At 42.1% G+C, this 16517-nt stretch overlaps 1 protein-coding gene across 7 annotated transcripts in view; it reads left to right on the forward strand.

The window, feature by feature from the left end:
- Positions 1-16517, forward strand: part of LOC137173071 (partitioning defective 3 homolog) — a 355263-nt gene that overhangs the window by 269088 nt on the left and 69658 nt on the right. For all 7 annotated transcript variants that reach the window (XM_067577768.1, XM_067577762.1, XM_067577765.1 and 4 more), the window contains 2 exons: positions 1716-1844; positions 9755-10063. In XM_067577768.1, coding sequence (XP_067433869.1) covers positions 1716-1844; positions 9755-10063 — 438 coding nt within the window. The remainder of the gene's footprint in view (positions 1-1715; positions 1845-9754; positions 10064-16517) is intronic.

Below are 16517 nucleotides of genomic sequence, written 5' to 3' on the forward strand. Positions count from 1 at the left end.
TATATTTATTGAATTCCCTTCTCACTTGTGGCCACATGTCCTCACATTCATACACTCTCTCTTATTGTCTTGTCTTTACAATCATCCAATTTGTTCACAGTCTAAGTGGCCTGGTTCCCACAAAGCTGTCACTCATAATATGTACAAGGTTTTCTTTTTCTTTTTTTTGATACTTTGATTCTTATTGATTTGTCACATATGAAACCAGTAACATTTGACAGTGGTACAAAAACAAAATAAAACAGAACAAATAAATGTCATAGGGTAGAAATATATACACATTTTCATTTCCAGTAACTTAAACAGTTTCTTGGTCAGCCTTTTATGATTGAGAGCAGAGATGACCCAACACTGATTAGAAGCCTCCATAATAATCTTAATTATGCCATTCATGTCCATGCAGTGACCAATTTCTCACCTCTTTTATAAAATAATCAAATGATTGAAATGGTTGCATTCTACATAGGTGTATTTAATTAAGATTGTGCATACGTATCGAAAACCACACACCATGGATCAAAGCAGATGTATTTAGTGCGTATGGTGTACAGATGTGCTTCTATCTTGATATGAAAAATGACCATTCTGTGCACTTCCTGGATAACTGTCTGTAATACTTCCTTTTTCTGTATCCTGCCGTTTTGCACTTCCTCTACAGCTGGCACCATTGTGGAGCGGCAGGAAATGACATCAGATTTTTACGATATTGTCTTTCCCGTTCTGCCTCATCAGAGGGTTTGTCCTAAATCCCTAAATTCTCTGCAGATGTATAAAGTTGGCATCTGATCTTAGTGTTATTCACAAGCACATTGTAGTCAGTATAATGACGTCTCAGCCGGTTAGGTCAGATAATAGACTTGCCCATATCTTGTGTGTGTGTTTGTGAGTGTGCAGCCCTGTAAATGTACCGTACTCCCTGACAACTGCAGGCCTCCTTTCTGTTTTCCGTTCCTCATCATTTTCTCACACTTCTCAGTCAGCCAGAGACTTCAGTCATTTATTCACCCAGCACGAAGTCCGGCCCGACCAGACGAATTTACGATCATCGGCTTGGCTTATTCTCACCTCGCTGTAAAGCTGTCACAGATTTACCACCACCGGTGTGTCACTCCCGTCATTAAAATGTAAAAGTTTGCGACGCTGCCTAGAAAGTTACAAATGATGCCGTTTCCTCCACTTACATTTTGCTTGGTTGGAGGTAGTTTGTTCCCTCCTCGTTCAAAACTAAATCATGAGCTGTCACTGCTCCCATCACTTTAAGTAAACTCTACAGCTCAAGGAGGAAACAGGGAGCTCATCCTCTCTTTAAAAAACGGGAGTTTTGCTATTATCCGCTTTTCAAACTTACTTTAAACACTGCACACTGAATCTTTTCTACTGTCCTGGATGGAGACTTGGCAGGGAGGGAATTCACTACGTCGAGTTATCTTTTGATATGGCTTGATGCATTTTGATTGCATTTATATGAAAAAGGCCAAGTTATTCTTTCAATAACGAATGGGTGCCTGGGGAAACTCCTCCTGAGCTGTCTCCCCTATACACACCCGACCTGAAGATTTTGACAGTTTGACACTTTAATTTCCTTCTGAGTATTTCACCTGAATTTCAGCGACAAAGGAGGAGCCACACTGCTGTAAAAAATGTCCATATTGGGTTAGAAATTATTAAAGCCTGGACATCAATTAAATCCATGTCTGCCCTTCTCTTTTTCTCAGGTTTGGAAAGCACCGGAGGGATGAGCGGCCAGGAGACAGGATGGAGAGGAAGGGCTCCAGTAAATCTAAAGCAGAGGACGTGCAGGCGTCAGAAGAGGAGACCCAGCGGATGAGGCTGGAACAAGAGAGGTGAGCGCTCAGACACAGCCTTGGCTCGCTAAAAGCCTAAACAATTAAGTCCCAGCTGAACAAAGGGGGCGGAGGAGCGACATTGCTGACCGGAAAATTAGCAAACTACCTAATTAACAAAATGGGGGAGCAAGGTTGGGAAATTCTGGGAAAGCACTCAGATGTCAATTTGTGAAATGTCCCTTTCTTTTATATCAGTACATTAAATAGATCATTTATGGATTGTTGTTGCCTGTGCCATTCAGAGGCGCTGACCTCCTAATGGTGCTCGTAGGCCCCTGTGGATTTGTCATGATTGAATGGTGCTCATTATAACAGTGAAATCGATGTAGCTCTGCATTTGTCTTCTCCTGCAGCTCGCCCAGGTTGTTAATCGCTCAAGAATAAATAAAAAGTTCCTTTTTATCCAACCCTCTTGGCTCCATGTCCTCTGGTGTTTCTGGACATCAGGACGTCCAGAAGAATGAGGCGAGGAATTGGTTTTGTCGCGTACACCTCATCCCTCACAGACAAGCCCTATTTAATTCTCTCCAGAAGGAGAGACAATATTGGTGGCAGGGTGAATGAAAAGACAGCTTGCTGCCTCCATTGTTCTCCACCAGCCAAATGAACTCAGTAATCAAACTGCCGTTGGTAATGACAGCTAATTGAATAGAAACAATAGGGCTTGATACCGCTCCCTCTTACGGCGAAGGGAGAGAAGGATGGATGGCTGTCGCAAATGCATGGTACCACAAGCACAAACAAGTGTACACACACAAAAAAACCACTCACAAAGGCCCTCTTCCCTGCTGAATGGAACATCTGGAGGCCTCGCTCAAAAGGCTGCAGCACATTTCTTTGCGGTATTTGACCATGACTCGCAGTGAAGGTCCTCTCCACTGCGGATGCGACCCCCTCTGGCTGAGGGCCCGACACATTTCCCTCAGTGCACCCTGGAGACAGGCGGGCCTGGCTCTCCATCTAGATCTGTCCCCTTTGAGCAGCTCCCAAACGACTGTCATGCTAAGCAGGAGAATCAACACAGACACACAGTGGACATGAGATATGTAGCGCACATGCCCTCGCAACCATCCCCTCCCCACAAACACACACACATGCTATTTAAATCCCGTTCTAACTCTTCTTCTTCTTCTTTCACCGGTGTCACCCAATTTCTTTGTCTGCTGCTTTGTCTTGCAGCACATTCTCGTTCCCTGTCTTGTTTGCGTCCGTTCTGCATGTGTGAGCTGTGGTCCCAGCTCCCTGTGCAGGAGGCCAACCTAATTCTTTCCTTTTGTACCTGTTCCCAAATCCCATCACTCAGCCAGGCCGGGATTGTCCCTCAGTTAATGGAAAGGGAATCCTGAGGGAAATCGTGGTGGGTAATAATAAACCAACCTGCCATGAAGCCAAGTCGATATTCAAAGCATTAGGTTTCCGCAGGACGACAGCTCAGAAATCCATTACTTGTTGTATTTTTTGGTTGCACTACTGTATTAAGGTGTTACATTTGATTGTCGTAGTTCTCCGCTTAAGGCACATGCTCTGATTGATTACATTGCTGCTGTGGAGATAGGACTATTTCAGAGTGCGTTTATGAAATTATGGATCGGACCGTAACGGGTTTCCGAAGCTGGCAGTCATCAGCTAGCACTATGTGTCAGCACGACCCGGGATGGGCTGCAGCCAAACTCCCGGCTCATTTGACATTAGCGATCATTAATTCAAGCAGACGGTTTTGACAGGGGCTTTTAGTGATTCAAAATAGGAGTCAGAGAAGAGGTGAGACAGATTAATTCATAAAACCTGCCCTTTTTACCCTGCAATAAGGCAGCTATGGTTATATATTTAAAACTCTGACCTTGATATGATTCATGCAATTTATGGTTTGGCCTGCAGTCCTTGCAGACACAACCCGTTTATTTTGAGTAGATGTGTTCTCCTCCATTGATATTTTGTCAGCCTTATATGGATTGAACATGATGGAGAAGAGAGTACATAAAACTTTGACTTCATTACTAGAGCACAGTGTACTGCATCCACTTGATGAAGAGAGGTTATCAGCAGCATTTGTTTTGATAAAATCTGGCAGATTTTATACAGCTCCTGTGATTGACTGTTTCATGTATCATCAAGGCAGCATTAGAACCTGTGGTTAGACTGATCTAAATCTCTGTTCAGCCCAGCGGCAGCAGCCATCACTCTTGTTTCTTTATGCCCGTGGACAGCACCCAAGGCACCCCTATCTGATTGGCTCATGTTGAGAGGACTGTGGAGACAACAAACTCTCTGATTGGACCCTGGGTGGGTTGGAGAGCAGCCGTTTCTGTGGATGTGGCCCTCATTCATATGAGGCCATGGGGGAGAAGAGAGAGAAAGAAAGAAACAGAGGATGGGTTCTATCAGTCTCTGACTTATCTCTGCACATACTAGCCCTGAAACTATATTTTCCCGGCCAAAGTGGGGAGCACACAAAGACAACCTGACAATGTTCCTTCTTCATTTTATGCCTGAACTGAACTCTATTCTCTCTGTCTTTCTCTGTGGCAGCTGATTATGATGTCCATTCTCTCTTATCTGCTTGGCTCCAGTTGGCTTCTAATCAGCGGCCAGCACTCCACTGCCACTCTCCTTGTCCCTGCTCCCCAGACCTCAGCACAGCACATTGCTGCTTATTTTTCCTCGACAGTGGCCCCCTTCCTCTTGTTTATTGTTTGACTTCCTGCTGACTCTAGACAAACAAAACCTGACCAGTGTTCCTGGACTGGGTCAGTCAGCACAATTCACTTTTGACAAACAGCAAACCTGGATTAGGTGTGAGAATTTGGTCTTTTGAGAGAGGCTTTTTTTTTTCCTAACACCCTGCTCAGCTTTCAGAGACTTTGTGCCACAGATAGAAAAGAATAAAGCAATTTGCTTTAAGGCAGATCCTTCCGTTTCTGTTTTTTCATATCAGTGATTGTGGCACTAATGTTATCATTCCACTTTGTCAAACTATCTCATTATTTCAGTATCCTATTTGAGTCTCATTTCCATAGCAAGTTCAAAGGAAGCTCCAACCGGCTGATTGGGAAGTGTGATTACATTTGTAATTATATTGATACCTACAAGCAAGTTAATGCGATTATTAACACTGTGAATTAACACCATGGAACTTGGACAATTATCTCTGTGATTGCATTATGCTGTTATGGGCCAAGTGTCAACACAAAAGATGGGCTATCGGAGGTTTGCAATTCTGCACAGACAGCTGCATGCAGAGTCATTTACTGCACTTTGATTAGATTCAGATTCATTCTGCCCTCCATCTCCACTTCAGAACAATAGAACATGTTTTGATGAGGGGGTATTGAAAAGAAAAATCTATTCAAGACGGCTGGATGAGAAAGTAAGAGAGCAAATACATTCTGTTTCATCCACCACAGTAACAATGCATATTGAAGAGGCAGGCTTTCAAACTTCTAAGTGTGTTGACTTCAAAATGAGTGTCTGAGAGTACAGACAGCCCCCCCCCCTCTCTCTCGCTCCAACTCCCCCTTGTCTCCCTTGGTTAGATTAAACATTGACAAACATATGGGGTAGGAGTCTGCTGGCTTTGTTGGTCCAAAATAACAGCACTGTTGGATAAACAGCGAGATTTATTCAGTGCGGAGAGGGAGGACTTGAGGTGAGCTGACAGGTTGCTACCATTTCACACCAGGACTCTCACTCTCCCAATATAATACGTTTAAATAATTACCTGACGTGACAGTCTCCCGCTTTCACGTTCATGCGCTGAAATGAACCTTGCACAACAGTATCATTACAAATTCAGTTTTAGTTGGTGTGAAGATGCGGTTTTCAGACTCAATTTAGTGGCAATGAAGGACAAGAAAAAAACAACAGGGAGAACAGAAAAGGTTGAAAAAGGAGGAATGTTAAAGAAAGAATAGCATCATCTGGTTGACACATCATTTTTTTGAGGACATGGTCAGTCAGTGGATTAGGTGTTAAACTTTGACTGCCCTGAAAGCCTCAGCATTAGACTGTCTAGACTGTCTGTTAGCCAGGAGGAAATGCCATTCCACTGCACTGTTATGAAGAACAAACTCAAGTGTTAGCACTGTATTTTATATAAAGGTACATGTGAGGTCGCTTCTATTTCCAAGAATATACAATAAAATGCAGCATTAAGACAAGACACAGAGACACAAAACTGAGCAATTAGTGGTGTAATATTAGCGGTATCTTCTTGCTGGGGCTGCTATAAAGCACTGCAACTCAATTGTCCCCTTTGTGAAATAAAATCTCTCTGGGCTGGTCGCATTAAAGGCTGCAGTGTCCTCTCCTCTTGTACGTAGTATCTGGTAAGAGGAGAAGAGAGGAAAAGGGCTGGTAATTGGGGCTGTACGGTAATAATGTGTTTAGTGTGGGCAGCACTCTCCTCAATGTTAACATGCTGGGCCATTAATTGGCTAATAGAGTATATATGGTAGAGTGTGTGGTGGTCTCTTAGGAGAAATTGGGGGAAGGAGATGAGTTGGCAGTGGAGGAGCAGTTGTAGGTTGTTAGCAGGTGTGGATGTAAGGTTTGGAGCTAATCAGCATATTACAAAGCAGAAAAATGGCTTCTTAATTCTACCCCCCTCTCTCTAACAAAATATGTTTATGTACCATTAATTTGCTTGCTGTTTTTTTTCTGATCCTGGAAGTGTGACATCATTATACAGCACAGAGGTAATAGGGAGGATATTGGGGTGAATGGTTGGCACAGGACTTTGTCTTGGGTTACATGTGTTGTAAGGACTAGGCTACTAACATGGGTAAAGGTAGGGGAGGATGGGGGTTTTGTTTTAATATTGAAAACGTCAACATGTCCCATTTTTAACCAAGACATTTCATAGTTAAGAAAGTGTGGTTAATAAATCATCCTTTGTTGTCAAGAGTGGATATTATACAAAAAACAGATAAAATATTTTGATTGTGAACTTTTCACCATATACATTAATTTTATGTCAGCAGTGAAAAGTTTGCAGATTCACTTAACAACAACAAAAGTTAGGAGAAAGAGACGATAAATCAATACAGTTATTTCATTCTTAATGGGTTAATAAGAGTCATCTAGCTGAAAATATGCACTTGGGAATGTAGCACTCAAATCTCAGCATGTCACAGAGAGACCCATTGCCAACTGGCCAAGGATAGAAACTTAACACCATATTCTGACAGCCAGAACAAGTTGGAATAGGCCTCTCACAGCAGACTGACAGGTTTGGATTGTGGATATGTTTTCTCCACAAACACACAGACAAAATGAGCCATGACTGCTCTCCTTGAAATAGCATAGGATATCATGAATTGAAACAAAAGCTTATTTTGAAAGCTGATACGTATATAAAAACCAAAAGTTATAATGCAATATGGATCCAACAGTAATGACAACAGCATGACTCATATCTTTGGTATTTTTGCTTGTTAATATCCTCTTATTTAAATTGCACCTATTAGCTTTATCCATGTCGGACTCCTGAGGCCTGATAGAGAAGTCTCTCTCTTAGCTTCATGTCGCCAGTCTAGCCAAGGCCATTATCTCGTCCCAAATGTCAATATTGCCGTTTTTATGAATTTGATTAGTCCATAAAACGCCAGAGGGTCTTGAGATCCCAGTGGACTTCCGTGAACCTGTGGTAACATCATTGTCTGGTCCTTCCTGGCAGAGATCTGACATCACATTAGCCAGATGGCAGGTGAAAGGGCTTCTGGGAATTAGTGTTCTTTCTCCTGTGAGGCTTGTTTACTGTTTCCTGACAGCACTAGCTAAAGTGAGACCACACGGTGTGCACACAACTGTGCAGTGAGTTGATAATTTCCATACTGTACCTGATCCACGACAATGTAAAAATACACTAAACCAGCTTAGAGGCTTTATAGATGACTGCATATCATGCAACATTGCATCAGGCCTCCATCAAAATCTCATTCCGCAGATAATGCCGAGAAAATGGGATTTTGGACGGCTAAAAATAAACAAGGCAGTCTATGGGTAGGATGTGGGAATTGGGTTAATCCAGCACTGAAAAATGGTGATTGTTTGAAATGTGATTACTTTTATTAAAATACACAGACATGGGAGACAGAGTTAGGCTAGAGGGGATTCTAGCCCTGTTCCAAACTTGTCAATCATCTCTGAGGAGTAGCGTGGAGGGTCAGAGGTCAGTTATGACTCGAGGTAATAGGGAAGTCTAGTGCCAGTGGGAGGTAGCGTGCTTGTATGCATGTGTAGATGATGTGTGTGTTGCCCTACGGCAGGGATACAACATCTGGAACTGGTGAGCAGTCTGGTGGCTGCTGCTAGGGTCATAGCAGTGGGAGGTCAGCTCCCTCCCCCTCTTCGCCTGTCCTCAACCCTTCTCCTCTCTACTCCCCACTGTCCACCTCCCCACTCCCACAATACCAGCACTCCTCGCTTCCCCATGCATCACCATGACTGAATCTTGTTAGCTGCGGACACATGGGCATTCACATGGAACCATTCTATGAGACAGGAAAGGCCCTGTGAAAGACTCTGTTGTGTTGAAGTGGTCCCGGGGAGAGGAATGGCATGGAGGGAGAGGAAGGGGCGGAAAGGAGGAAGGGAAGGTCTGACTGTCTCCTTCCCACCTCCTCTTGTTAGAGTAGTGGTTCTGGGGAATGGGGTCCAGGAGCCCCCAGGGGTCCTTGAGGGGGTTCCAGAGGATCCCCTGCAAAAAGAATAATTTATTTTCACTATAATTCCATCCATAAGTAACACAGTGACAGAATGTATGACTATTTTGGTCAAGGTGTTTCATACACTTTCTGTAATAAAACATCTAAAAGCTAAACTCTTATCAAATAGGGGTCCGTGGTCTAATATGTGTCAGTTTAGGGGTCCTTGATGTGAAAAAGTTCAGCACCACTGTGTTAGAGGACCTGAGGGTTAAGATAAGTAAAGTCATCTCGGCCTTCTAATAGCTCATGGAAAACCATATATTTGAATAATACTGCAGGGCTTCTCTCACTACAGGGGAAGACTTTTTTCTCTATTTCCCTTCATTCCTTGTTACTTAGGTTTGAGGTTCTCCAGTCTGGACTGATCAATATCTGAGATTAAACTTGAAAGTTGGAATGCTGCTGTAAACCGCTCTGAAGCTTGGATGGAATTTTTTTTTTTTTTTTAAACACGAAATTCCCCCATCCTTTTTCTCCTGAAGTGTTGTGTACCTTCTTACATATTCTGCTCGCTTGCTTATCAATAGCTTTTCAATACCTTACATTCATTTTTCATGATTTTTAAGTGTCACTTTGTTTCTCCATATAATAAAACCCAGTCTTCACAAAGACGTTTCTGTATTTAGTTAAATCAGCATCATTGTCTTATTTTCTAGGCAAATTTATGAAACTTTTCCAATCTTGCAAAAACAACATGAAAACAAAAAAAGTGTTTCCCACAGCACAGCTGGAGCAAATACTCTATATGAGTTCCCTGAACATAAAAATAAACAAACTCCCTCTCTGGAAAACAAGAAAAGAATCTTTCAAAAGCTCATTAATATTGAGCAATTTGATATGGTTCTTTTATGTTAGCCTAAGTTGGCCAACTACATGTACCCAAAGATGAAGGCAAAGAAAAGCAACTGGCAACATTTTACAGATATTTCAGGCCGTCCAAAAACTCTTTTTATCTGCATAGACACTATACCATTCTCCAAGCTGATCATCTGAAACCAAGTGTGTAATTTTTGACTCCTCAAATGTATTCCATCACTATTTGTGGGATAATGTCCTTATCACCAAACATGTTATTGAGTGTGAAATCTTTTTTCCCTGTGAGGAAATTGTATTGAATTTTGTAATTCATGTGCATCATTTTAATTTCACTGGACAATTCACAAGTAAGAAACACCTCTTCATCCTCAATGTTTATCACAGAATACAGGCCAAGATGCGGGAGCTCCGGGAGAGGCAGGCAAAGGAGAGGGAATACGCTGAGATCCAAGATGTTGTCAGCCGCACCTTCAGCTCAGATGAAGAGCACACCTACGCTGGCATAGGATCATTAGACTCATCGGTGGACAGCAGTAGCATGGAGCCTTACGGCAGTCACCACCACTACCACCTCCCTCAGAGTCCCCAGAGCCCTCACGTTCCCTTGAATCTTCAGGACAACGGTCCGCCCCTAGAGGCTCTGTATGCCCAGGTCAACAAGCCACGCAACGGACGCCCTGCAGCTCCGGACAGGTAGGGAGCGCTCAGAAAACACAGTTGATACAGAGGTGTTTCAAGGCTTCTGACTCTACATGCAAAGCTCACAATTCTCAGGGCGCAACAGTGTGCTTTGTTACTCTACCTTTCTCGTTCATTCAGATGACACTAACTAGCTTTGTGCCTTGTGCTTATGCTTTGCAACAATCTAGTTCATTTACACCTCATCTATAATGTATAAGCTGTGGCGGGTTTGTTCACTTTTACTTGTCATGGATGACACATACTGCACAGAAAAACAATGAATTTTACACAGGGTTTTATCGCTGCCTCGTCCCACAAGGCATTGCCCCATGCAAGCAGGCAAAATCCACAGGCAAGGTGAAACAACAACAGGAGCCTATCAGTTATTCTCCATGTGTTCGAATTTAATATCAGACAGTGTCTTTTTTTTTTCATTATCCCTGGATCACAGGTAATCCTCCCCGCCTACTCACACACCTTTTTCAGAGAGTCACACTGAATCTGAGTTCAGCTACTTTGACTGCTGGGAGGTTGTATCACTCATAGCTTCCTTGTCAACAAGAATATTTGATGTGCTGACAAACCCATGCAAGACTTTACTTTCATATGAATGTGTTGATAACCAATTGCCAAAAAGCCAGTGTGAAGCTATTACTACACAGGTGTCTTGTATGCTTTTAGTATCAAATTTATTCACTTTTTCAGCTCCAGTAAACAGGAAAGTATACATGATTTCTTGTGTTGTGAGTTATAGTGTAAGTTACACACTTTGCCAACTGCGAGCGATGTCAAATCCCTAATGATACACTACAGCTACCCTTTCTATTAACAAGGTCCAACTAACAACCATGAAACTTAAATCAATCTAACTTGGCATCAGCTAACCAGAGCACATTTTTTAGAGACCTGCGATAAACCAATATTGCAATAATTTTAGGATTCTTGATATATCTAAGCCCCATCAACAGTTGTATTATGCATTTTAGCTTCAGTCTTTCTGTAGTCTTAGTCTATAGATTGCATGGTCCACATTTTGGTTCTGAAAACAACACTTGTATTTATTTTGCTTAAATAATGGTTGTTCCTCCGCTAATTTGGAGGTGTTGTGTGGGCCACAGATTTCCTCTCCATGGCCTCCCAGAACCTTTAAGGTTGTTATTAATGGATCGAATAATTCCCACCTCCTGTGACTGACAGCTGTCACTTGTGGGCTTGTGACCTTTCACTGCTAAGCCCAGGTGGGTTGAGGTGTATGTGTTGCTATGCGTGACCGGGATAGAGCACCTCTGTGTGAGTGGGTATGTTTTTGTAAGAGGATCAGCAGAGGTAGAATCTCCATCCTGTCACCCCCCTATGACAATCACAGCAGAAATGACAAGGTTATCTGGCCCCTCCAATAGCCAGTTAAATCCATGTGCCAATACATCCGGGGCTTACTGAAGGCCACCGATCCATATGTCTAAAGTGAAGGTTACCTCTAGCAGATAGAGCCACATGTTTCCTCAGGATAGCCTTGTTGTGTCAATATCTACTGTAAACTATCCCACTTCCATAGCAGAAGCTGATGATAAGTCTGGCAGCCAGTTGACATTTTTAAATGAAGAGGGCAAGACAGTGCTTGAGTGATGTTCAGTGAATCTGTGTATTCAGATCACAAGACTCATAGATATTGGTTAGTGATAGACGTGATGCTAATGATACTCAGGGGTTTATCAATACCCCTCTCTGTGCTGGGATACAGTATAAAGGCCTTAACACAACACAAACCTGTAAGTGATTATTTCCTTTTCCCCTTTATTGCTAGAGGGAATATTAATAGCAATCTGCTTAGTGGCTTTCACAGAGAAAACAAGAGTTATGTAAAGTTCCTCCTGCATGAGGATTCTGATTGTAAACAGATGCTTTGTTTAAAGTAACTTTCCAAGTAATTTTGGTTGCTTAGGTTTATTCAGATTATGCCAAATTTGCTCTGACCATCTGGTAAATTCATTTTACAAATTGGCATAAAATCTTTTTGGATTGCAATATGAATACATTATACTAGTTATTAGGTCTTCTATGAAATTAATTGGTTTAAAAAAGCAAATAACATAAAAATAACTATTTTCTTTCCTGCTCTCCTGTTTTTGTGGTTTCATGGTGGTAGTGAGTTCTCACCTTCACGGGTTTATTTCAGCATAAAAAGCTTAGTGTTGCGTGTTAGTTATAAATACAAGCTTATATTTAGTTTGGGGTCTGAGCCTTAGGTATTGATAGCGCAGTATGAAATTTTATTTGCAGAGACAGGATTAGCTGTTACGAGTGTTGTGATTTCATTTGAAATATGCACCGCGTGTTCAACACAGCGTTTTTGTTTTGCACCTCTTGCTGCTTTGCATATCTTGTGTATGCCAGCCCGGCTGTATGCCTGTAATATTTGTCTTGCTGCCTTTGAGATATAATAATATGCACTGGTTCTTATTTAGCTCAGAGGCTTTCTATTTACGATTTGCAAAAAGGAGCTTGAAACACATTCAGATTCAAGACTCCTGTCACTTGTCTATCATAACAAACATAAATAGTAATTTGCATTTCTAAATTAAACTTAATGGAACTTTCATTGTCAAATATAAAGCACCAACACAACAGAATTTGCAGTCATTTCTGACTGTTCAATGTATGAAGACAGCAAAATTGAACTCAGAACTTTTGTCTTACCTTTTATGGGACATACAGTTTTAAACAGAATAGCTTATATCCTTACTTTTTTAAGCTTGCTGCTGCTTCACTTAATATTTTTCAACTGCAGAGATAACATGAACTTCCTGTTTGAAGGTCAGGAAACAGGAAATAGATGATGTTGGTCTAGGGAAGGCTGCTCATTCCTAGCTGTCAGTCAGTCTTCAGTATGAAAGAGTAGCATTTAACCCCAACCTGGGTACAGTTACAGCCTTCTGTGGTGGGCCCTGGAGAAACCTGTCTGATCAAAGGGACAGATTATAAGGATCCTGTCTTACAGGCATATGTATTATTTATTTTCCGGTAGTGTCGGCCAGGGACCTGACAGAAAGCCAGCACAAATTAATGATCTAATATTCAAAAACAGATAAATAATTTTTTTTTTTTTAAATCACACTGCCCATAACCTGACAAACAAACAAAATAGTTCCAAGTGAGGTTTAATTTCATGCAGTGTAGGGAAGATATGCTTGTTCTTTTGTTTGCTTTTTGTTACATAATTTACAAAATATATATACAGTACCAGTCAAAAGTAAACCCAGCACTGGTTGTTGACTAGCTTCCACTAACACCTACAGCATAGTAAATAATGTTATATAGGGATGTTACCATGGTGGAGGCCATCCTCTGACTATCATATGACCTCTAGATTCATGGCACGACTGCACAAGTCTTACCTTGTAAAATTGCTTCCAGGGACCAAGTAATGGAAGTAAATTGAGTTTGAATTAGCTGGCAGCCCTCCTTTATTTTTCAGTCTTTGCTGGGAAAAACACACCAAATGCTGAACAGAGAGTGCAAGTGTGTTGGAGAATTACTACAGTCAAACCGATCAGTATCTTTCATCTAAAAGCCACCTAGACAAACATTAGCATAGCTGGAAAGACATCAGACAATGCCTGTGTACCCAGGAGTAGAAGATACCATCAGTTTGTTTACTGTATATCCCTTGGTGCTGTCATTACTCAACATATTCGCTCAATGAGGAGACAGTTCTTTTAGATCCGGTTAACTAATTAGAGACACTTAGGGGCCCTTTGGTTGATGTGGGGAGGTGCTCTTTGTTAGAGGAGGTGGGGTCCACATGTCAGCAATTGCCGGTTACTGTACATTATAGTTTTGCATCTTGAGCTCTTTTTATGCCTCATGTGTTTATATACATGTGCATTCATTTTATGCCATAATAAAGGCATTTGCCCATGACTCACCAAGGCTTTCAAAGCTGCACTCTTGTTTACCTACTGCAGTTCATAAGAAGAGGCTACAGCTGGATAAATAGCCTGGGTATATGCCTCTCACTCGAATAGACCTTTGGTAATGGAGCCCTAATGGGAAGGTCACTGTGATTGTAAAGCTGGAATGAGTCAGACCTGAGCCTATAAACCCTTGGAGATACGAGGACCCCTGGATGCTGTGGGCGTCCAGAGATCCTGCCCATTCTGCCGTATCAGGTTTTACTGTTCCTCTACGGGATCACGGTACAACAAGAGCTCATTTGACAATTTATTACCAACCTCCACGTTATTAGAGCTGGCAGCACCAGTGGTGTTTTGACAATGCTGTCAGACTCAGTAAAACTGAAGGGCACCAATAGAAATTCAGGATTTATTTGTGTTCAGTTTTGTTAAAACCTCATATAAAGCTAAGGTAAATATCATACTCACCCTAAAACTTGTTGCATGAATTCTGCTCTATTACCGGGTTTACATGAAAGCGGGCTGTAAACACCTGAACACAGTGCTTTCTTTTTCAATCGTTTTGTCTTACCTTATTAAAAAAAGGTATACCTAGCAAAATGGAATGACCTCATTTCTCGATAGGCATATGACAAGTCAACCCCTCCATCTGCCAAGGGACCCTGGGGTTTCGGTGACTGGTGTTGGATGCTGCGTTTCAGAACGACAACCTGACAGGTGCCAGGCTCGAAGGGATTTGTGGGAAGCGAGCGTGAAACAAAGCATCACCTTTGAAACTGCAATTTGATTGACTGCTGCTCCCATTACCCAGTCGAGTTTCTAAAGCTCCTTAGAGCATGGGCGAGAAAGAGTCAGAGAGACAGAGAGGAAGAGGTGGAGGAAAGCAGGGAGAAAAAGATATGGAGCTCACAGAGCTCAACGGTGCAAAGCCCTTGAAGTCCTCTGCAACTCAGCAGCACCAGAGAGCCTTGCAGGCAAGCAGGCAAGCAGCAGAGAGAGAAAGAGAACCTAAAGATCCTCACCGAAAGAAACACTCACTGTGGTGTTTTCCCCCTTGCTCTCTCCACACGAAAATTCAGTCAAAACCTCTACTTTGCATGGTCTTGAAATTGGATTATGAGGTAGCTAATGCATTTTCTGTAGCTGATAAAAGGTCAGGCTTTTAATCTCAGGAGAAAGTTTGTGAGGATTTCTCCCCTTCGCTCTCACCACTCTGAGGTTGAAAGACGTCAACTTGTGAGGTGGGAAAGTTAATCTGCAGTGAGACGCACGCTTCACACCTCAGATGAAGGGTCTTTTACAGCCGTCCACTATTGTTAAAAGCCTGCTCCGGTACTGTTCAGAGCCAAAGGCAGATAGAGCTTTAGCTCCCCACTATTGTTTGGATAATTATCACTAAGCATGATCCTTGTTGTCTTGTTTTTTATTGAACAGTTTTTTGGAAGAGAAAACATCACTGTAGCATTCAAACAGGGACACATAATCATTTGGTTTTATTCTTTGCCGTATTGTCTGAGTGGACCATTGGATGAGTTCATTAAAGTAATGTAGATTGAGTATAAGTTCTTATGAACAGCAATGTTCCACTTCAATCAGATGATCACTGAGCCAATCCGAAATAATCGTTTTTTTATTGTTTGCTGTCTCTTATTTGGCGTCTGTAATTAACTCTGCAATCAACAATCAGTCTCTGTGATTTTTATAGTCTATATTTTCATTTAGATGCAATCAAAGTGAGATTAACAACACTTTCTGACTGCAACATCTGTAGCTTTGATTAAATCCTACCTCTCAATAATTCATTGGTAAACAAATGAATCTTTCACGACCCCTGCGTCTGCGTTAAGACTTTAATAACAGCTCCCAAGTCTAATAACGTTTCTTGTAATTCCCAAGGGAGTAAAATTTATATGTCTAGCATCAAGGAACAGTTTGCTTGAATGAGGCACATACATTAGTGGTAACTAATTACATTTTACTAACTCAATGGTATCTCTGTTATTCCAGGGTGTTTTGACTGTCGTATCCAGTTCCTTCACCTCCTGTAGGCTGCCAAGCTAAACAGGACTTAGAGTCGACGCTGACTGTATCACATTTTCTTCCCAGAGCTGCGACAGCATGATTTGGCGCTGCCTTTTTGTTTGTCTCTGACATCCGCCAGCAATTTCCGTTACTCCCTCTGAGTGTCCTTGTGTGGAAATTAGTGTCACAGTAAATGTGTGGAGTAGTGCCTTCTCCTGCTCTAATTGAGAATAGCAAAGGGACACTGAGGTGATGGGGAATGTTAGCTCCTGTTGAGAGAGCTGCCGGTGTAATGAATGAGCCTGGGTGAATCCTCAGGTCAGCTGTTGTTACCGGTATCTACAGGGCATACCCCGCACCTGGTAAACCTGTGTAGGTGATGTTTCAGTTGCCTCACAGCTTTGAAAAAGCCCCATGTAAACGCTGTAGATAGGTTACAAAATGAGGGTGCAAGTCTGAAACACGCGCACACTCGCGCACTGACTTTTGCCCTTCCTCCCAGCCTGCTCTGTACTGTGGCGATAGTGCAG

Source organism: Thunnus thynnus, chromosome 21 (genome assembly GCF_963924715.1).
Source record: "Thunnus thynnus chromosome 21, fThuThy2.1, whole genome shotgun sequence".
NCBI classification, from domain to species: domain Eukaryota; kingdom Metazoa; phylum Chordata; class Actinopteri; order Scombriformes; family Scombridae; genus Thunnus; species Thunnus thynnus.